Source organism: Triturus cristatus, chromosome 7 (assembly GCF_964204655.1).
Source record: "Triturus cristatus chromosome 7, aTriCri1.1, whole genome shotgun sequence".
In the NCBI taxonomy this organism is placed as follows: Eukaryota; Metazoa; Chordata; class Amphibia; order Caudata; family Salamandridae; genus Triturus; species Triturus cristatus.
The window spans coordinates 1,338,663,629-1,338,686,643 of record NC_140590.1 but is presented as its reverse complement, the minus strand read 5'-3'; the positions used below and the strand labels follow the sequence as shown (position 1 = coordinate 1,338,686,643).

At 44.7% G+C, this 23,015-nt stretch overlaps 1 protein-coding gene across 1 annotated transcript in view; it reads right to left on the bottom strand.

The window, feature by feature from the left end:
• Positions 1-235: 235 nt before the first annotated feature.
• The window catches only part of LOC146811996 (inactive serine/threonine-protein kinase TEX14-like), a 696,679-nt gene continuing 673,899 nt past the window's right edge, over positions 236-23,015 (bottom strand). Inside the window, exons 6-7 of the mRNA XM_085615117.1 lie at positions 797-851; positions 236-244 (exon numbers count right to left, since the gene is read on the bottom strand). Coding sequence (XP_085471243.1) covers positions 236-244; positions 797-851 — 64 coding nt within the window. The remainder of the gene's footprint in view (positions 245-796; positions 852-23,015) is intronic.

The window sequence follows — 23,015 nt, the reverse complement described above, 5'->3', positions numbered from 1 at the left end:
AATTGTTGTTATGTATTGTTGCTTTTATGGCCCTTTGTGGCCGAAATAAAGTTTATGAAGAAGATATTTCCCAGTGAAGTCTAATGAACAGAAAAAGGGTTTATATGCCTGTTTTAAGTACACTTGCCTACTAGGAAGCACATGTACCGTTCGATTGAAATTGCCCTCTTTCAGCTTGACAAATTAGAAGTCATTCCATCAAGCCATTTTTTCTGTAGCTCATTCCAAAACACTGTTAACTCAGCTAAATTAAAATTAACAAACACGTAAAATTTTAGGACCTCTCTATAATTTGGCGCATCGCTCAATCTGCAAATCTGGCAAAACTATCAATGAGCCACCAAGAGAGAATTATGTTTAAATTTTGGTGTTTCGTTCAACAATGTTAAAATTATAAACAATTTTTTTTACAATGCACTAACAAATTCAGCAGACAAATGAATCCACCCACAAATAGAAGAGTTATGGGCCACTGTCCTCTCAATACCTTGGGGAGGGAAGGGAGAATCGAGAGGGATTCTGAATTTTCAACTAGTCTTAACATGAAGGGGAAGATAATGGCAAGAAGATATGTAGGAGCAATCGGGAGTCCACTTTTGCACTTCGACCACTTAGACTGCTCACCTCGTGCCACCACCCCACGGCTCAAAGCCACCCAGCAAAAATGAAGAATGATTGCCCTATGCTAAAGTGAAGAAGCAGAATTGTGAATGCTACCTTCTTTTTCTCTATATACAAGTGCAGGTCAATGAACGTAAATATACAAAACTGAAAAGAAACACACTTCAGAGCTTACCCGTCTGAACATCAAATGCCTGGGGCTCCTAGGACGCCAGAAGCTGGGGGACACACTGTGGGAAAAAGTACTTGATCAGTACAACAATCAGTCCCTCTGCATTAAATATCTAGTAAATAAGTGGTTGAAAGATGGCATGTTAATGGGGAAAAGGAGGGTGGTACGACTGTGCTGTGGAAGCAGATATAAATACTACAAGAACCTGATGAGTGCTAAGGGGACTTGGACAATGGTAGGCGTTATCAATGTGTGCTCTGCTGGTATCACACCACAGCATTCCTAAATAACCAATGAATTGATGAATCAATTGCTTTAATGTGAACCACGAAATAAGAAATGGCAACTCAAAATGCAGCAAAATCCATAATTGGATTATCAGTGTCTGGGATCTCGCCTCTCTTCTAAGACAGAGGAGCAATGTGAAAGCAGTCAAAGGAGGCACGATTTCTGCAAATCAGCATAAGACTTTCCTTGTTCCTTCCTATCAAACGATAAATCCCAGCACTTCTCTGTGATTCTTGCGACCGTTTATATCTAATTGCTTTACATCCATCGAGACACCATCTTATGCGTTTTATAAACCACCAGGCTGTTTGAAATAGCCATGCCCCCCTTCACCTCCCCCCCAACACCCACACACACAGGGAGTCCGTCCAACAGCACCTCCCTTATGCTAGAATTCAGATTTGGGGGGAAACCATTTCTCTGCATCTTTCTGTTTCTCTTGTAGAGCAGTCTCGCACTGAACATCCCAAGCTGAGTGCATTCTATGTCAGGACTGGAGGCCTGGATTCGGCTTCAACTTTCTCAATTTTTATTAACAGCAGCCATCAAATGTTATGTATCAACATTAAAACTACATTTACCATGAGTCCAATAAATAAAAACAGTTCATCCAATCAGAAGAGCATATGTCCCTTCAATATTCATTGGAGACGCTCTATCCTCCTCTTTCTTAGCTCTTCAGCAGCTTCAGATAAGTGCTTTTTCTCATTCCATATCCTGACGATATCTTCTATGTTTTAAGACCTTATTCTATGGTTGGCATTCACTGTTTATGCTGGGAAGGCACTATCTGGCACATGCATCAAAGCTTTTTGCGATCGCAAACGGTGTGATTCGCAAAAATCGGCCGTTTGCGATCGCATAATTAGCTTTTGCGATGCATCAAGGGTCAAGGCCCTCGCAATTTGAGAATTCACAATTAATTGCGAGTTCTCAAATTGCGATTGCATTTAAGGAATCGCATTTTGCGATTCCCTAAATGCAATGCAAGAACCACTTTGAAGTAGCGATTTCGCTACTAGGGGGCGCAAATTACCATGAAGTTGAACTTCATGGTAATTTGCAAAGTTGTAGGTTACACACACGTGTGCGCAACATTTGTGCACAGATCAATTTCAGGGGTGCAACAGGGTGTCCTTTTGACACCCTTGCACCTTTGAAATTGCATGAGCAATTTGCGAGTACCAATTGGTACTCGCAAATTGCGCTTGCAATTTTCCATTCATTCCTATGGGCCTACAGGCCCATAGGAATGAATGGGAAGCTATTCCTTATTTGCGACTCGCTATTTGCGAGTCGCAAATAAGGAATGTGTAGGAATCGTTATTATTATAGCGAAATGCATAGGATTTTGCAAGTCCTTAATTGCGAATCCTTAATATTCGCAAATAAGGACTCGCAAAATCCTAGCATGATGCATGTGCCAGTATGACCACTGCCTGGTGCATGTTTTCTTTCAAGTGTGCCTTTCCTTTACAGTGCCACCACTGACACGTTCTCGCTCCTTCGCGGCGGCTTTCCTTCAATCAAGGCTATCGGCGCGGTGCGGTCATCCGACTGCTGGAGGGCCCGCGCAAACAAGTCAACGCGCTCAGCTCATCCTACCCCCCACCCAGGGCAGCCGGAGCGTCACCATCACCCGATCTTTTTGAAAGGTGAAGCGCGTCTGGCCGAGTCAGTTGTATACAGGGGCTGTATCACACTATTTCTACTGTTTTTGAGAACCGCCGCCTGGAGCTGAACACCCGATCTGCGGGTAAGAACAGGTCTCAAGTGAGACATAAATGCGGGGCACGTCCCAGGCGGTTCAGAACGGTTTCCTATTGACTAAACGGAATGCTGGCCCCAAGGCATATGTGGGCTTTTTTTTAATCAATCCCTCCTGGGATTTCTTGCAAATTACTGGTTTCCCCAAGTACTTTTTTCCCCCTTCCTTGCCATATGTCTGGATTCAGACGAAACCACCGCACCGAGACAGCCCTCATCGCAGCCACAGACGACATCAGGCGCCAACTAGACAACGGCGAAACATCAGCCCTCATCCTCCTGGACCTGTCAGCCGCCTTCGACATGGTCTGCCATCGCACTCTAAAGACACGCCTCCTAGAAGCCGGAATCCAAGAGAAGGCCCTTGACTGGACCACGTCCTTACTCTTCGCCAGAACCCAGAGCGTCCGCTTCCCACTCTTCCGATCCGAAGCCACCGACATCATCTGCGGCGTCCCCCAGGGCTCATCCCTCAGTCCGACGCTATTCAACGTCTACATGGCCCTCCTCGGACAACTGGCCCGCCACCACGACCTCAATATCATCTCTTACGCCGACAACCCACAGCTCATCCTCTCCCTCACCAAGGCCCCACACACCGCCAAAACCAACCTCCACGAGGGAATGAAGGCCGTCGCCGACTGGATGAGGAGCAGCCGTCTGAAGCTGAACAAGACGGAGGTCCTTATCCTCGGACCCACCCCCTCAGCCTGGGACGACTCCTGGTGGCCGTCCACACTGGGAACAGCACCGACACCCACCGACCATGCACGCAACCTAGGATTCATCCTCAACTCCTCCCTCTCCATGTCTAAGCAGGTCAAAGCCGTCTCCTCCTCCTGCTACAACACCCTCCGCAAGCTCCGCAGGATCTACAAGTGGATCCTAACCGAAACAAGAAGAACGGTGACACAGGCTCCTCGTCAGCAGCAGACTGGACTACGGCAACACACTCTATGCAGGAATCCCACCCAAACACCTACGACGACTATAACGCATCCAAAACGCCTCCGCCCGACTGATCGTCAACGTCCCTCGCTGCAGCCACATCATCCCCCACCTGAGAGACCTACACTGGCTCCCCGTCGACAAGAGGATCACCTTCAAGCTCCTCACCCACGCACACAAAGCACTCCACAACGCCGGACCAGCCTACCTGAACAGCAGACTCAGCTTCTACACCCCCCACCCGCCAGCTCCGCTCTGCCAGCCTCGCCCTCGCCGCTGTCCCCCGCAGCCAACGAACGACCTCCGGCGGCAGATCCTTCTCCTACCTCGCCGCCAAGACCTGGAACACCCTCCCTACCCACCTACGGCAGACCCAAGACCTACTCGCCTTCAGAAGACTCCTCAAGACCTGGCTCTTCGAGCAGTAGCGGCACCCCCCCTCCCCTCAGCACCTTGAGACCCTCACGGGTAAGTAGCACGCTTTACAAGTACTCTGATTGATTGATTGATTGATATGTCCTGTCTCCCTCCTTGAATAACTATGGAGAATCCGGATTACATCTGTCAAAGTTCGGCAATTTCTACCCCACCAGGACCAATCCCAAGTGGCAGGGTGCAAGAGGAAGAGGCTATGGAATACAATACTCCCCAAGGTGGGTGTTCAAGATTCTGAGGAAATCAAAGCTGGGGGCAGGTTGGTGGACTTCTTACATTCGGAGGTTCTCTCCTCATATGCTTGGGTCCTTCATATGATCAGAAGTTTCCAAATAGAGTTCTACGGCTCTCCAAGGCAACCACTCTGGTTTTTGCTCCTGTCCAATAGAAATTAGTAGACTTCGAGATCGGTCAGCTTTTTGAGAAGATAACGATCGCCCCAACAACCCTGCAGCTTTCTCAGCAATCTCTTAATGGTAGAAAAGAGGGATGGGGCCAACGCCCCATCATTAAACTGAGGTCATTCAAAGAGTGGCTAATTTATTGCCACTTCAAGATGGACGGTTTCCATTTTATCAGAGATGTGCTGCAGGCAAACAATTTGGATGGTCCGATTGGACCTCAAGGGCCACTATCTTACGATTTCCACCCCACCCCACACAGGCGGTTCCTGTAATTTCAATGGAGGTCACAGATATTTGAGTTCACCTCCCTTTCTTTTGGACTATATTCCACTCCATGGTATTTTACCAAGGCGACGAAACCCATAGTCGAACACCTGACAGCTTGAGGCATCAGACTAGTAGTTTACCTCAACGATATTCTAATTTTAAATCAATGCCCGAGACACCAGTCACATCACTTATAGATGGATATCAAACTTTTAGAGTCTCTTGGATTTGTGGTCAACGAGAAGTCATCCTTGCTTCCTTCCCAAGACCTACAATTTCTGGGATTAATGGTGGACTCAGTCAAGGCAACTCTGAGTCTTCCATCTCGCAAGCTTACCAAGATAAAACACAAGCTCAGAAAGACTCAGGCCAGACCTATGATTTCCCTGCAACATCTGGCTCGCATAGTGGGCCTTTTCTCATCACAATACATGCCGTCTTTCCAGGCCTCCTGCGCTACCAGGCACTCCAACGCCTAAAGATCTTTCAACTGCAGCGGGGTCTCACTTAGTCCCAATCCATTCCACTCTTGGAAGAGGCAAAGGAAAAGCAACAATGGATGCATGGAACGGCTGGGCCGTTTTTGGTTCCCAACCCGACCATGTGATAGAATTGGATGCCAGCTGCTCGGTTGGAGGGCACGCTGCAGGGCCTTCACCACAGGAGGATGATGGCCATCTGCAGAACAGGCCCTTCATATAAACTGCCTGGAATTACTGGCAGGCTCCTTTGCAGTGAAATGTTGGACAAAGGACATGGCCCAATACTGTGTCCTTCTCAAGATAGACAACGTAGCGGCAGTCCGGTAGGTCAACCACCTAGGCGGAACGAGATCAAGACTCTTTCCGTTCTAGCTTGTGCCTTTTGGAACTACTGCCTGTTCTCCCAGATACTGGTTTTAGCAGAACATCTGGGAAAATCCAATGAGGTGGCAGATTGGCAATTCTGTTACTGGCAGGATGCTAGTCTTTGGAAACTTCATCTGGGGGTGTTTCAAGACCTCCAAGCCCGTTGGGGTCTCTTCACCATCGATATGTTTGTCTCTCGACTGGATCATAAACTGAAGAGGTACTTCAGTTGGTGGCCAGACCCCAACACAGTATAGACCAATGCATTTCTCCAGGATTGGAGCAAGAAGGGCTATGCCTTTCCCCCATTTGCGAGGATCATGAGGTTGTCCACTCAGGTGCGGCAACCGTGGGCAGACCTGATGGCGATTACCCCAATTTGGAGACCTCAGGTTTCCAGTTCTTATGGAACTTTCTTGGGATTTTCAAACCCCTATCCCTGTTTCAAGATCTGCTTCAGGGTGTGGCGGATCACAGGGAACGTTGGAAGATCATAGGAATTTCTCAGGAGGCTGCATTGCTTGCCAGAGCCTGGGCGGATAGCACAAATATGAGATACCGCTCCACCTGGAAACAATGGTTGGGGTGGTGTCATCAACGGCAACTAGAACCTGTGGGGGCAGACTTTGTCTGCATTCTGAATTTCCTGGCTGCCTTAGCCTCAGAGGGTTTGGCTTATAGATCCATTAATACCTTTAGATCAGCTATTTTGACAGGCCACATGCCAATAGATGGGCACCCGATTGGAGAATACCCTCTGGTCTGTTAACTTCTCAGGTGCATTAAATTGTCCGCCTCACCAGATCCCTGTTATTCAAAATTATTATTGGTATTCAAAATCTTCACTTGTTTAAATCATGGTCCGCTTATAAGTACCTTTCCAAGAAAACAGATATAAATGAAATTAGCCACGCTGTTGTGCTTGATCTCCTGCTGTAGAATCTCGTATGTGAGAGCCCTGGATGTAACAGGTAGAATATTCAATTCGGAAGGAGGAACTTTCCATATTTCCAGACAAAAAAAATCTAATTCGAGAGTTTTGTCATACTCAGATTTTCAGATGTTCCAGTTATGTGTGGTTAGAGCATTGAAGGCGTGTGAATCTATGACAGAAGAATTATGCCCTCAGGGTGAAAGACAATTACTAAATGCTCTCACTAAACCTCACAAGGCATTCTCTTACCCTACCATTGCTAGATGGGTCCGATGGGCCATGTAGGAGGCAGGGATCGACATCTCCCAGTTTGGAGCTCATTCCGTGAAGGAGGCCATGTCCTCCAGAGCTTTTTTATTGGGAGCTCGACTGGAAGACATTCTCAATGCAGCGGATTGGTCCTCAGATTCTACCTTCAAAATGATTTACTTCAAACCAGTTACAAATCTGGCATCTCTGGTGGTGGAGAAGTTTTTAATTAGCCTAATCCTTGCCTCCGGTCCTTACATAGAATAAAAAATGTCCTAGCTATTGTAACAGAAAGTTTCAATTCTACAAAGGACTCAAAGGCGAGGAACAGCTCACCCTTTTCTAAATTGGTTACTACACCCACTTGATATAATGTGCAGGTAAAATTATGTAGCTGTCCACTTGATGAATCGGCACTGTTTTACAGGGTTGAAGACTGCTTCACTATTTGCCACTGATATTTTTAAATATGGTGTTTTCTATCTTTGCCATGACATTTGCGTTAACATACTTGTGGCAACAAAGATCTTACATTACTAACTTTTCTTCTCTGGGAAGGTTGCAAATAAACAGGAGTGATCCGGTGAGAGATCGGCTATGCTTGAAAGAAGGAAGTGGAGGATAGAGTGTCTCTGAGGAATATTGAAGGGAGATACGCTGTTCTGATTGGATGTATTGTTTTGTTTATTTTGCCAAGGGCTCATGGGAAATGTAGTTTTAATGTTGATATATAATGTTTGATTGGTGCTGTTAATAAAAAGTAGAGAAAGTTGAAGCCTAATCCTCATCTCCAAGTCCTTAAAATAATCGAAACTTTCGGTTACCATAGCTAGGACATTTTTCATTCTCCCTGATCCGAAAACAGTACGTTCGGATATCACAAATGCAATCTGAAGTTGATATTAGGAGTTAGAATATGTCTTCCACAGAGAAAACAATTTTAGAACCGCTAAAGAAATTATTTAAAGATTGTCATTCGTCACCTCGGTACTACCGTTGAGGCAAAAAGCTATTTCAAGAGTTTTCTTGTTCAGTCCGCCAGTATTTCAACAGCAGTCCTGAACAAAAGATCTGCCGGCGGCAAAAGTGTATGAGAAGCCACCCACAAATGTGCTGCCCCTGAAACACTTGTACTGAGGGTGGAAGAATCGCACCTGGGGGGGGGGGGGGGGGGGGGGAAATGGCACAGGCTTTGTCATCAGGAACACTATCATCTCTTCACTCTTCATTAGCTAGGGGAGATGAGGCTCATTCCAAATGAGGTGGCAGTGGGCTGTCAAGATATCTGCCAATGTTTGATGAATGAACAAGTTACTTACCTTCAGTAACGCTTTTTCTGGTGGATACAATATCTGCCTGTGGATTCCTCACCTTCTGAATACCCCCTGCGCTAGCATTCCACGGAAATTCTTTCCTAGCTCTCCCACGTCGACGAGGACGTCATAATAGCACGGCTCCGCTCGCGACTCCGTATGACGTCACCGGAGCCATAAGAGGACCTCGTCGGTTTGCTGACGTCAGTTCCACCCATTTTTTCCATGCCATTGAGGCAAACGGGCAAACCGACAACATTTTCACATGTAAACACAGTATACAAAATATATATATATATATATATATATATATATATATATACAAATGCATAACTAATAAAGGCATGGAGAAATATCAACAGACCAAGCATTTCTCACTATTAACCCGTTCTGTGCGCGCGTCAGCCAAGGCCGTCACGAGCATTACCTGGCTAGTGCTGCGGACGTCCGTTAGCAGACGCGGCCCCGCCCACTCATTAAAACTCCCACACCGCGGCGGAATTTGCGCCGCGGTTAATGGGTTAAAACATAAGCATGATTAAGACAAATTAAAAACATTTATGTCAAACAGTTTAAAGCATTTTTTGGTAGAAACAGGTGGACAACGGGGAGGCGGGTGGGACCATGAGGAATACACAGGCAGATTTTGTATCTGTCAAGTACCTGTCCCAGAACCATAAGCTTCCGAAGGAGCCGATGAGTGTTCCATGATTCCCCAACTCTGTTACCTGAGCCGTATATATAAATATATACAATACCCTGGCAGCTGGAGGGGGGAAAGGGGATTGGGAAGAAAAGAGAAACACCACGTCTTCTTCTGCTGGACAGGACTGCTATCGTTCTTGTTTTCTCTTCCTGCAAAAGAACTAACTTTAGCAATTATACTGTTCCATTTCTAGTCATATTCTAAGCACAAAAGAATATTACCTGTCCTAATTTGGTGGCTAACTTTTCTCTTGTGAGTTGACTTCCTAACGTATCAGCAACTCAGCCGTTCTCTTAGTAGGGTGGGTACTAGATAGACATACAAGTTCAAGGATAGCTTGGTAACTTAGGTCTCTCACTATAAACACTATCCTTTGTATCCTACTCTTTCTATTACCTTGTACTCTCCCTGTGAACTCATTATTCTTTTTGTTTCTTCTCTTTCAGCTGTCGACTCTCAGGTTGTTGGGCAAAGCTCCTGGATTCCATAAAGTAGAAGGATGTCTTCGTCGCTGTTGGTAAGTATCTTTATACATATATATACACATAACTACACCTACTTGTAGATTCTTTAGGATTGAATTGTCCCTTCGTGCTGTCTCTGTTTCTTGAATATTGTTCTCTATTCATACAATGGTAAATCTGTGCTGGTCTACAATTCACCTTTATTGTCTAGTCGTCGAATTACTCAGTCTCTGCAACTATTCTCTTAAATGTTTTTATCGAATTTCTCTGTAACTATTCTCTTGCCAATTTAAACTGTAGTGCGCTACAAGAACTCACGAACAAGCCTCTTGGTCCCAAAGATCTGACGTCCTGACCCAAGCGCTAAATTAAGTAGCTTAAGATTAGTTGCTACTACTGGAGCAAACTTTCATCAACTCTGACTAGAAGACGCACTTACCGCAGCTGCGGAAGCAGTATTGCTATCCCAAGACTTGGATACTTACTACCAGAAGGCTTTCTCAGAAAGGAAACGCCGCAATGAGGAATTGCGACCGTTTCCAGAATTTCCTCAGTTGAAGTGCGCAGTTAGCCACGAGTAGAGTCGCGAGCACAGCTGCGCTAAGAAAGGGGGTAAAACACTAGACCGGCAACCTAACAGCACATTGCCGGTGGCCATCTTGTATTTCCGCTATGAATGAATCAGTTGTCCCTTAAACAGATGGGAAGACCAACGGTTGGGTAAATACTTCATCGATCTGCAAGTACGGACACCGTGTACCTTGCCATTCACTGGAAGTAACTTTAGGCAGATTGATGGCTTACGCTGACCAGTCCTGACAGTACCCCCCACCAAAACTCCTCCCTCACCCTCCTTGGGCTTATTAGGGTGTCTCCTGTGAAATTCTCTAATCAATCGTGGAGCTCGCAAATGGTCTTTAGGTTCCCAACTTCTATCTTCTGGACCGAAACCTTTCCAGTCTACCAGATAGAACAATCTCCCTTTCCTAATCTTAGAGTCTACAATTTGTTTAACCTCAAACTCTTCTTCTGACTCAATTTGGATCGGTATTGGGGAACTCTTCCTTCTCAAGTTGAATGGACTCTTCCTTAATAAGGAGACATGAAAAACTGAGTGGAACCTAAGCTTACGAGGAAGTCGAATCTTAACGCTAACTGGATTTATCATCTTTTCTACTTGGAAAGGACCAATGTATCTTGGTTGAAACTTCCTGTTTCCATTTAGGCGCAAATTTCGTATAGAAACCCAAACCTCCTCCCCAGGTTCATAAATAGGACTAGCCCGCCTCTTTTTGTCGGCTTGCTTCTTGTAAGAAATCTTGGCCTTAATTAAATTGTCTGTAGCTTGTTGATAGGCCCTTTGTAGATTCTGGACTACTTCTTCTACAGCTGGAACATCACTTTCTTGTCTTCCTACGAATGTGTTGGGATGTCTACCAGAGTTTAAATAGAATGGAGTGTAACCTGTAGAAGAATGCTCTGCATTATTATAGGCAAACTCCGCTGCCCAAATTATATCTGGCCACTCCCCTTCATTATCCATAAGGAACAATCGCAAGTACTGCTCCAGTTCCTGATTAACTCTTTCCGTTTGACCATCAGTCTCAGGATGGAAACTGGAAGACAAACGAGAGTCAACGTCCAATCTTCTTAAGAATGATCTCCAGAAATGAGAGATAAATTGAGGGCCCCGATCAGAAATTACCACCCTAGGAATCCCATGTGACTTGACTAAATGTTGTGTGAACAGGGATGCTAAATGAGTAGCATTAGGAATTGTCTTTAAGTGGATGAAATGACTCATCTTGGTGAAATGGTCCACCACCACCCAAATAACTGAATAGCCCTGACTAGAAGGTAATTCTACAATGAAGTCCATGGAGACTGTGTGCCAAGGGTAAGGAGCTGTGGGAGCAGGTAGTAGTAATCCTTGTGGAGCCATTTTAACTGCTTTTCCTTTTAAACACTGATCACAAGAGGCTACGTATTGCCCCACCTGAGCATCCATGGACGGCCACCAAAATTCGCGTTGAACCAATTCCAACGTCTTCTTTACTCCCTTATGTCCAGCCAGCAAGTCATGATGAAAATGTTGAATTACTATGGTTTGTAAATCAACATCGGGAATAAAAAGTTTTCCTTTAAAATATGGTCGGCCATTCTTTAGTTCTCTATTTCCATCTTGTTTGACCCAATCTGGCAGATTAAAGGAGGCTAGAACTTGATTTAGCTGCTCTTCAAACTCCGGAAACATGATAACTCCAATTATCTTTTCCTTAGGAATTATCAGTTCTTTTTCCAAAATCGGGAAGTCTTCTCCTGTATCAAAACGCGATAAAGCATCGGCCTTGCCATTAGAGGAACCTGGTTTGTAGGTTAACACAAAATTGTAATCTGCAAAAAATAATGACCAACGCAACTGTCTAGGAGTCAAGGTTCGAGCAGATTTTAAAAACTGGAGATTCCGATGGTCAGTGAATACAGTAACTTCATGTCGAGCGCCCAACAGGTAATGCCTCCACTCCTGAAAAGCATCTTTGACTGCCAATAACTCCTTATCGGCAATGGAGTAATTCAGCTCAGCGGGAGTTAGTTTTCGAGACCGGTAAGCAACTGGATGAAGCTGACCAGTAGATCTGTCCCTCTGAGATAAAATCCCTCCTATCGCCAAATTGGAAGCATCGGCTTCAACAAAGAAAGGCTCATCTGGGATGGGATGCATAAGCACTGGCGCGGAGGTAAAGACTTTCTTTAATCTACAAAAGGCTTCTTCTGTTTCGGCAGTCCAATCAAACTTAGCCCCTTTCTTCAGCAAACGAGTAAGCGGAGATACTTTCTCAGAGAAATTATCAATAAATCGTCTGTAGAAGTTGGCAAAACCGATGAAACTTTGCACTTGCTTCACATTTCGAGGAGTTGGCCAATCCTTGATTGACCTAATCTTGGCCTCATCCATCAAAACTCCATCGGGGGAAAGTACAAAACCTAAAAATTCCACTTCACTAGAATTGAACACACACTTTTCCAATTTTACAAAAAGCTGGTGTTCCAATCGAGTCTTCAAGATGGTTCGCACATGTTGAATGTGCTCTTTCATGTTTTCCGAAAAAATGAGAATGTCCTCTATATAGACGACTGCAAAACGATCCAAATATTCTCTCAAAACATCATTTACAAGATGCTGAAAGGCCGCAAGAGCGTTGCATAATCCAAAGGACATGACCTGATATTAAAAAAGGCCCAATCTAGTCCGAAAGGCGGTTTTCCACTCATCGCCTTCCGCCATTCGCACCAGATGATAAGCCCCCCTTAGATCCAGCTTTGTATATACATGTGCTCCCTTGACCTGGTCCAATAACTCAGAAATTAATGGCAAAGGATATCTATTCTTCTTTTCTTGGTTACAGCATTTAAAGCTCGGTAGTCAATGCATGTTCTTAGATTTCCGTCTTTCTTGGGAATAAAAAAAAGTGGAGAAGATACTGGTGACTGAGAAGGACGAATAAAGCCATTTGCTAGATACAAATCTAGATACTCCTTGAGATCTTTTTCTGAGAGAGCGTAGATGCGACTGCATGTCAAGGAAGCTCCAGGTTCCAACTCTATTTTTCAATCGTAATCTCGCTGCAGAGGCAATTTTATTGGCCTCCTTTTCATCAAACACTGCTGGCAAATCCACGTATTCATCAGGAATCTCTGGTGTTTCTGTTATGCAAATCATCTTGGCTTGACTAGCCATATACCGAGGTGGCGAAGTAGATGAAGATTCGGAACTCATATTGTGACAATGGCCCTTACAGTACTCAGAATCCATTTCTATGGTTCTTTTGGTGCAATAAATACTAGGATTGTGTTCTGTAAGCCATGGTAACCCCAGAATGAACCGGAATTGGGGTGCCTCAATGAGACTAAATTTCAAAATGCTCACATGACTACCTGGCCCAGATAACCTAATCTCCTCCGTATCATGTACTATGGGGCCAGGGGATAAATTGGTACCATCAACTGCACGAACTGCTTCAGGTCTTTCTTTCTTGACAAAGGCTATTCCCAACAGTTTAGCAAAGCCAATGTCACAAAAATTGCCCGTAGCTCCAGAGTCAATCATTACTGAGATATTTTTCAAACTGGTACCTCCGAACTCGATGGAGCTTGAGACAATTAAATGTGGAGTCGAAGATTGCAATGTATTAGCAACTGACTGGGAATCAGGAGTTGACTTTTCTTTTGCTCCCACCAGAGCAACTCCTCTTACTGGTGGAGTCTGTCTTTTACTAGAGCATTGTTCTTAGGTTTCTTGGAACATTCCTTCACAAAATGTCCGGAATCGCCACAGTACATACATAGCTTGCTCAATCGTCTCCTCTCTCTTTCCTCCTTAGATAATGGTCCACGCACAGAGCTGATCTGCATGGGTTCCTCTTCTGAAGGTGATTCTTTGATCTTAGAGTTTTCAGATTTGATTCGGTCGAAGCGGGGAGGGAAATACTTGACCTCCTTCCGACGCTCACTTTTTCTCTCATTCTGGCGCTGGTCAATTTGCAAAACTAGATCAATTAATTCTGAAACCTCAGTTGGTCGCTTCGGAATCTGTGCCAGACCATCCTTTATCTCGTCCCTAAGACCCCGATAAAAAATTGAAGCTCTCTTAGCCTCAGGCCAATTGGTCTCTACAATTAACTTATTAAATTGCGCCAAGTAAGCAACCAAATCTCTATTTCCCTGTTTTAAATCCATCAGTTCGTTATCCGTAGTTTGTGAAATAGCTCTTCTGTCAAAAATCCGCAAAAATTCCTTTTTAAACTTGTCAAAATTATACACAATTGGGTCGTTGTTTGTTACTAATGGCATCGACCAAGCGGCTGCGTCACCATTCAGGTAGGACAACATGAACGCCACCTTTGACTGATCTTCCTTAAAAATAATTGGTCTACAGAGAAAATGTAAAGAGCATTGAGTAAGGAAAATCTGTGCTTTGTGAGGGTCCCCACTAAACCTTTCAGGAGCTGCTAGAGGAATAGTGGGAGAGATAGCATGTATGACCTGTGTGGTTAATTCTGCAGGCCGAGGGAGCTGGTGAAAAAGACTGGGATTTGTTTTCCTTAAATCCAGAAGCTGAATTAACTGATAACTCCTCAACCCTTTGTCTCAAAAACTGTGTTTCCTAACTGGACTTCCTAACTTCCTCTCTAAGTGATTTATTCTCTAACATTGCCTCGCTCAGTTGTGTCTGAATCCCATCTAGCACTGTAGCTAGGGCCTTAACATCTAATCCTTCGGTCATCCTGCTCAGGCGGAAGTATTTTGGAAATGGCACTTCAATCTGCCAAGTACCTGTCCCAGAACCATAAGCTTCCGCAGGAGCCGATGAGTGTTCCACGATTCCCCAACTCTATTACCTGAGCCGTATAAATAAATATATACAATACCCTGGCAGCTTCAGGGGGGAAAGGGGATTGGGAAGAAGAGAGAAACACCACGTCTTCTTCTGCTGGACGGGACTGCTATCGTTCTTGTTTTCTCTTCCTGCAAAAGAACTAACTTTAGCAAATATACTGTTCCATTTCTAGTCATATTCTAAGCACCAAAGAATATTACCTGTCCTAATTTGGTGGCTAACTTTTCTCTTGTGAGTTGACTTCCTAACGTATCAGCAACTCAGCCGTTCTCTTAGTAGGGTGGGTACTAGATAGACATACAAGTTCAAGGTTAGCTTGGTAACTTAGGTCTCTCACTATAAACACTATCCTTTGTATCCTACTCTTTCTATTACCTTGTACTCTCCCTGTGAACTCATTATTCTTTTTTGTTTCTTCTCTTTCAGCTGTCGACTCTCAGGTTGTTGGGCAAAGCTCCCGGATTCCATAAAGTAGAAGGATGTGTTCGCCGCTGTTGGTAAGTATCTTTATACATATATATATATTCACGCTCCAACTTGCCCTCAGGCGCGGCAGCACTCCCCAACAACACCTTCGGATAAAAGCTCAGATCACACTCTGTGTTCTTTCTGTCCTCATGTCGACAATTACTGCCTGACGCGTTTCTGGGCATCCGCCATCATCAGAGGCTTCGACAAAAGAGATTGTGCATTGTAGACACACCCACTTTTATTCATAATTAACCGCCCGTGGATGGGCTCACTCAGGTGAGTGAAACGCTTTGACTTGTGGGTCTTGTAGTGCCTGCAGATTAGTACCTTGATGGTTGCACGAATATTGTCCATGAAAAGGTCCTGAATGGCCCCCCAAGGTGTGAGTGAGCCATAGATTCCCGTTGTTGGTCCATAGCCGAGGCCCAGAGGATTCAAGGCCCCATGGCCCCCAGTCATCACGGGGTGGTGCTCGCCGCTACGGCCGGGCCGGCCGCACATAAATTCACGCTCCAACTTGCCCTCAGGCGCGGCAGCACTCCCCAACAACACCTTCGGATAAAAGCTCAGTGTTCTTTCTGTCCTCATGTCGACAATTACTGCCTGACGCGTTTCTGGGCATCTGCCCTCATCAGAGGCTTCGACAAAAGAGATTGTGCATTGTAGACACACCCACTTTTATTCATAATTAACCGCCCGTGGATGGGCTCACTCAGGTGAGTGAAACGCTTTGACTTGTGGGTCTTGTAGTGCCTGCAGATTAGTACCTTGATGGTTGCACGAATATTGTCCATGAAAAGGTCCTGAATGGGCCCCCAAGGTGTGAGTGAGCCATAGATTCCCGTTGTTGGTCCATAGCCGAGGCCCAGAGGATTCAAGGCCCCATGGCCCCCAGTCATCACGGGGTGGTGCTCGCCGCTACGACCAGGCTGGACGCACATAAATTCACGCTCCAACTTGCCCTCAGGCGCGGCAGCACTCCCCAACAACACCTTCGGATAAAAGCTCAGATCACACTCTGTGTTCTTTCTGTCCTCATGTCGACAATTACTGCCTGACGCGTTTCTGGGCATCCGCCCTCATCAGAGGCTTCGACAAAAGAGATTGTGCATTGTAGACACACCCACTTTTATTCATAATTAACCGCCCGTGGATGGGCTCACTCAGGTGAGTGAAACGCTTTGACTTATGGGTCTTGTAGTGCCTGCAGATTAGTACCTTGATGGTTGCACGAATATTGTCCATGAAAAGGTCCTGAATGGGCCCCCAAGGTGTGAGTGAGCCATAGATTCCCGTTGTTGGTCCATAGCCGAGGCCCAGAGGATTCAAGGCCCCATGGCCCCCAGTCATCACGGGGTGGTGCTCGCCGCTACGGCCGGGCCGGCCGAACATAAATTCACGCTCCAACTTGCCCTCAGGCGCGGCAGCACTCCCCAACAACACCTTCGGATAAAAGCTCAGATCACACTCTGTGTTCTTTCTGTCCTCATGTCGACAATTACTGCCTGACGCGTTTCTGGGCATCCGCCCTCATCAGAGGCTTCGACAAAAGAGATTGTGCATTGTAGACACACCCACTTTTATTCATAATTAACCGCCCGTGGATGGGCTCACTCAGGTGAGTGAAACGCTTTGACTTGTGGGTCTTGTAGTGCCTGCAGATTAGTACCTTGATGGTTGCACGAATATTGTCCATGAAAAGGTCCTGAATGGGCCCCCAAGGTGTGAGTGAGCCATAGATTCCCGTTGTTGGTCCATAGCCGAGGCCCAGAGGATTCAAGGCCCCATGGCCCCCAGTCATCACGGGGTGGTGCTCGCCGCTACGGCCGGGCCGGCCGCACATAAATTCACGCTCCAACTTGCCCTCAGGCACGGCAGCACTCCCCAACAACACCTTCGGATAAAAGCTCAGATCACACTCTGTGTTCTTTCTGTCCTCATGTCGACAATTACTGCCTGACGCGTTTCTGGGCATCCGCCCTCATCAGAGGCTTCGACAAAAGAGATTGTGCATTGCCTGAGCCGTATAAATAAATATATACAATACCCTGGCAGCTGGAGGGGGGAAAGGGGATTGGGAAGAAAAGAGAAACACCACGTCTTCTTCTGCTGGACGGGACTGCTATCGTTCTTGTTTTCTCTTCCTGCAAAAGAACTAACTTTAGCAATTATACTGTTCCATTTCTAGTCATATTCTAAGCACAAAAGAATATTACCTGTCCTAATTTGGTGGCTAACTTTTCCCTTGTGAGTTGACTTCCTAACGTATCAGCAACTCAGCCGTTCTCTTAGTAGGGTGGGTACTAGATAGACATACAAGTTCAAGGTTAGCTTGGTAACTTAGGTCTCTCACTATAAACACTATCCTTTGTAGCCTACTCTTTCTATTACCTTGTACTCTCCCTGTGAACTCATTATTCTTTTTGTTTCTTCTCTTTCAGCTGTCGACTCTCAGGTTGTTGGGCAAAGCTCCCGGATTCCATAAAGTAGAAGGATGTGTTCGCCGCTGTTGGTAAGTATCTTTATACATATATATATATTACCTACTGGCGGTCGCCAGTAGGTAGTTATAGTTAGGACCCCTTTTCCATAGGAAAACCTCAACATTCTATTTTGAATAACTTTGGCGCCGGTCAACGAATCCTCGCGAATTTCTCAAAATAGGTGGGGCGCTACGCTCCGCTCCTACCCTGAAAGTCTCGGGGGGATTCGTCAAGCGGGGGCTGAGATAAAAGGGGGGTCCCAAAACGCGTTTTTCCCATGCATTTTTCCATAGGACCTTTAGAACGAGCTACAGCCCGAACGGCTGAACAGAATTACTAGAAATTTGGCAGAGAGGTAGTCCTCAGGTCAAGGAAGTGCCTTTTGTAGGTTTGGTGTAAATCTGTTCAGTAGATCCTGAGAAAATAGCCTTTAAATCAATATATATATCTGTGGAAGCTTACAGTGCGCTTACCGTGCGCTTACGGTAAGCTTACGGTGCGCGTACGGTGCCGTGCGCGAGCGCGATTCTGATTGGCTGTTAGATCTTAGTAAACATTCGAATCGGTCGAAACCAGGAAGCGGCGGCCGCCATTTTCTCTCTCGAACTGTCAGGGGGGTGAATAAAAAAGGTGGATAATGTGAAAAGGGGGCAGGCTCGACAGTTCCTGACCCCCTAGCCTTGGTCAGGGGGTCCCAGAAGGACCCTCAAGGGCAAAAATAAAAAAAAATTATTTTTCGAAAAATCGCCGTATGCGCGTAGCGTACGCGCACGGCGACCTGCGGAATTCCGCGAAATTCGCGGAATTACGCGTACCGTGCGCGCACGGAAAAAAAAAATTTGCGAAAAGGAAAGCTTAAAAAAAAATAAAAAAAATTGTGAGGTAAGGTTGGCTCTTATAAGAGCCGTTGGGTTCATACAGGGATGGAGGAAAGAAAGAATGGGAGTATTATGAGCGTCTACAAACATGCTGGTCTATCTTATTGTTAATAAGGGGAAGACTGACCTCCCCAAAAACAATAAGACCACCACATTTTGTACACCTCATTTCAACACTCGCAAATCGAGGGTTGATGTCCAAAGGAAAAGAAGAAGGTGATGCTCCAACAACAGAGGAAGGGCTCAGCTGAGCTGCCGATGATGTACTCGGCTGAGCATCTGAGGCTGGGCTCTGGTGACTTACTGAAGAGTTTTCTCCAGTATGTTGAGCAAAGGTCCTTGGGTGTTTGTCCTGAAGGTGTCTCATCATAGAGTGATTTCCAAAGGAATATTTCCTACTTGGATTTCCTCTTGATAAAACACGATCACAAAGTATGCAAGTGACCTTTGGAGCATTGACCTTTTTCTCCCCCTCTGGAAAAGTGAAATACTCCCATACAAAAGAAGTCTTTTGTTTCCTCCTTCTCTGGATCATGGTGGTGCTGCTGGCCTCACTCTCAGAAGAGCCCTGCTGTTCTGCCATTGTATCCCAATGTCAATCCAGCTCCTGCTCCTAGAGAATCACAAGCAGAAATGAGGGGAATGGGTGTGGTGTGGGAAGAATCTGGAACTGAAAGTAGTATCAACCAATGAAAAGTGTTCTTTCAAGCAGTAAAGAGGGGAATGGGTGTGGTGTGGGAAGTTTCTGGAAGTGAAAGTAATTTCAACCAATAAAAAGTGTTCTTTGTAAGTCACATGACCTACCGTGCGCGCACGTGACGCTTACGGTGCGCTTACGCAGCGCTTACGTCACTTTCGCGCATGCGCATTACACGCCCCTGCGTAACCACGACGTTGCTTCCGGGTGTACGCGTACGGCACGCACGTATCACGTATCGCGCATGCGCATTACACGCCCCTGCGTAACCGCGACGTTGCTTCCGGGTGTACGCGTACGGCACGCACGTATCACGTATCGCGCATGCGCATTACACGCCCCTGCGTAACCGCGACGTTGCTTCCGGGTATACGCGTACGGCACGCACGTATCACGTAGGCGCGCTGCACTAATTACGTCCAGAGCGCGTAGCGTCAGCTTACCGTACGCGTATTTTACAAGCGCGTAGCGTCAGCTTACCGTACGCGCACGGAAAAAAATGCATAAAAAAAAACCTTTCGATAATGCAGGATATAGTACATAAATTATTTAAAAAAGGCTTACAAAAAATGAAATAAAAAAAAATTGCATTAAATTATAATAAAATTATAAAATCGAAATAAAAAACCACTATCCACATTGACCCCACCCCCTGTGCTTTTGGTGGCGTTAAGTGGGCGCGCACGCCACGAATGGCGTAAAGTAACTTAGCATTTAAAAAAACGTACAAATTCACTGAAAAAACCATAGGTTTCACACACGTTATAGTTAGGAATTAGCATTTAAAAAACCTTGCAAATTCACTGAAAAAACCATGGGTTTCACACACGTTATAGTTAGGAATTAGCATTTAAAAAACCTTAGAAATTCAGTGAAAAAACCATAGGTTTCACACACGTTATAGTTAGGAATTAGCATTTAAAAAACCTTAGAAATTCAGTGAAAAAACCATAGGTTTCACACATGGTATAGTTAGCTGGACATTTTACTCGTAAAAAACCAATGAAATTGCCCCGTTATAGTTAGTTCAGCTAACTATAACTCGCGCGCCCGCAATGCACTGCTGATGACGTCACATATTACATCACTCATGACATGGTCAGTGACATCACTCATGACATCACTGATGACATCTCAAATGACATCACTGATGACATCACTGATGACATCATCCTTGTGATAGAGTGGCAGACCTCCTCTTCCCCTAATATAACCTTTGACACACACATTCAAAAATAGAGACTAAAATTTACAAAACAATGGACATACCAATAACAGTTACAACAACCTCTTCAGTAATTCTAAGATCCACATACACATCCACTCATTCACCAACAGTCCAATACAGTCACTCATACATGTACTCACTCATCATATGTACTCATACACCTATACATCCTGTTACACAATGCCACTCATCCATAGAGCAACTCACACACATAGTCACTCATGCTAATAAAGAATCAAACATACATTTACTTGCATATACAGTTATACACACACCACCACACTTACTTCTACGGAAACTTACACATACTTAGTCTTTTAAACAATCACTTATAGAAACACATACTTATTCATACAGGAACTCTTTCAATCTCTCACATATACTCACATATATACACCAATAGTCACATATACTAGTTTTAAACATATGTAGTTACTCATAAAGACACTATTGAGACAGTCATTCACTCACTAACACACCCATACACACACTCATCCACCCATGCAGTCCTGCACACATGCTCTGTTCAACACATACAAACAGTGAGTCACTCATTCATGCACCTATGCACTACGTAATACCCCCCACCGAACCATGCAGACACTCAGACTGATACTCAAAAAACCAACTAATAACCTATATAGACACCCATGTAGCTACTCACCAACCCATGCAGCCACTTATACACAAAGTGAGAGACTGATACAGATATTTACATATTTAAACATTACTCACTAAGCCATGTATTCACTAAGATACACTTAATCAGTCAGTTATACAATCAATTTTTCAAAAACAAATCATCCATTTAGACACTTATATACCCATTTATTCTTCCATCGTCCTTGAGATATACATATATAAAACATATTTAATTTTCAGAAAAATACACATTCACTGGACAGCGCTTACGTCACTTTCGCGCATGCGCATTACACGCCCCTGCGTAACCGCGACGTTGCTTCCGGGTGTACGCGTACGGCACGCACGTATCACGTATCGCGCATGCGCATTACACGCCCCTGCGTAACCGCGACGTTGCTTCCGGGTGTACGCGTACGGCACGCACGTATCACGTATCGCGCATGCGCATTACACGCCCCTGCGTAACCGCGACGTTGCTTCCGGGTATACGCGTACGGCACGCACGTATCACGTAGACGCGCTGCACTAATTACGTCCAGAGCGCGTAGCGTCAGCTTACCGTACGCGTATTTTACAAGCGCGTAGCGTCAGCTTACCGTACGCGCACGGAAAAAAATGCATAAAAAAAAACCTTTCGATAATGCAGGATATAGTACATAAATTATTAAAAAAAGGCTTACAAAAAATGAAATAAAAAAAATTGCATTAAATTATAATAAAATTATAAAATCGAAATAAAAAACCACTATCCACATTGACCCCACCCCCTGTGCTTTTGGTGGCGTTAAGTGGGCGCGCACGCCACGAATGGCGTAAAGTAACTTAGCATTTAAAAAACCGTACAAATTCACTGAAAAAACCATAGGTTTCACACACGTTATAGTTAGGAATTAGCATTTAAAAAACCTTGCAAATTCACTGAAAAAACCATGGGTTTCACACACGTTATAGTTAGGAATTAGCATTTAAAAAACCTTAGAAATTCAGTGAAAAAACCATAGGTTTCACACACGTTATAGTTAGGAATTAGCATTTAAAAAACCTTAGAAATTCAGTGAAAAAACCATAGGTTTCACACATGTTATAGTTAGCTGGACATTTTACTCGTAAAAAACCAATGAAATTGCCCCGTTATAGTTAGTTCAGCTAACTATAACTCGCGCGCCCGCAATGCACTGCTGATGACGTCACATATTACATCACTCATGACATGGTCAGTGACATCACTCATGACATCACTGATGACATCTCAAATGACATCACTGATGACATCATCCTTGTGATAGAGTGGCAGACCTCCTCTTCCCCTAATATAACCTTTGACACACACATTCAAAAATAGAGACTAAAATTTACAAAACAATGGACATACCAATAACAGTTACAACAACCTCTTCAGTAATTCTAAGATCCACATACACATCCACTCATTCACCAACAGTCCAATACAGTCACTCATACATGTACTCACTCATCATATGTACTCATACACCTATACATCCTGTTACACAATGCCACTCATCCATAGAGCAACTCACACACATAGTCACTCATGCTAATAAAGAATCAAACATACATTTACTTGCATATACAGTTATACACACACCACCACACTTACTTCTACGGAAACTTACACATACTTAGTCTTTTAAAAAATCACTTATAGAAACACATACTTATTCATACAGGAACTCTTTCAATCTCTCACATATACTCACATATATACACCAATAGTCACATATACTAGTTTTAAACATATGTAGTTACTCATAAAGACACTATTGAGACAGTCATTCACT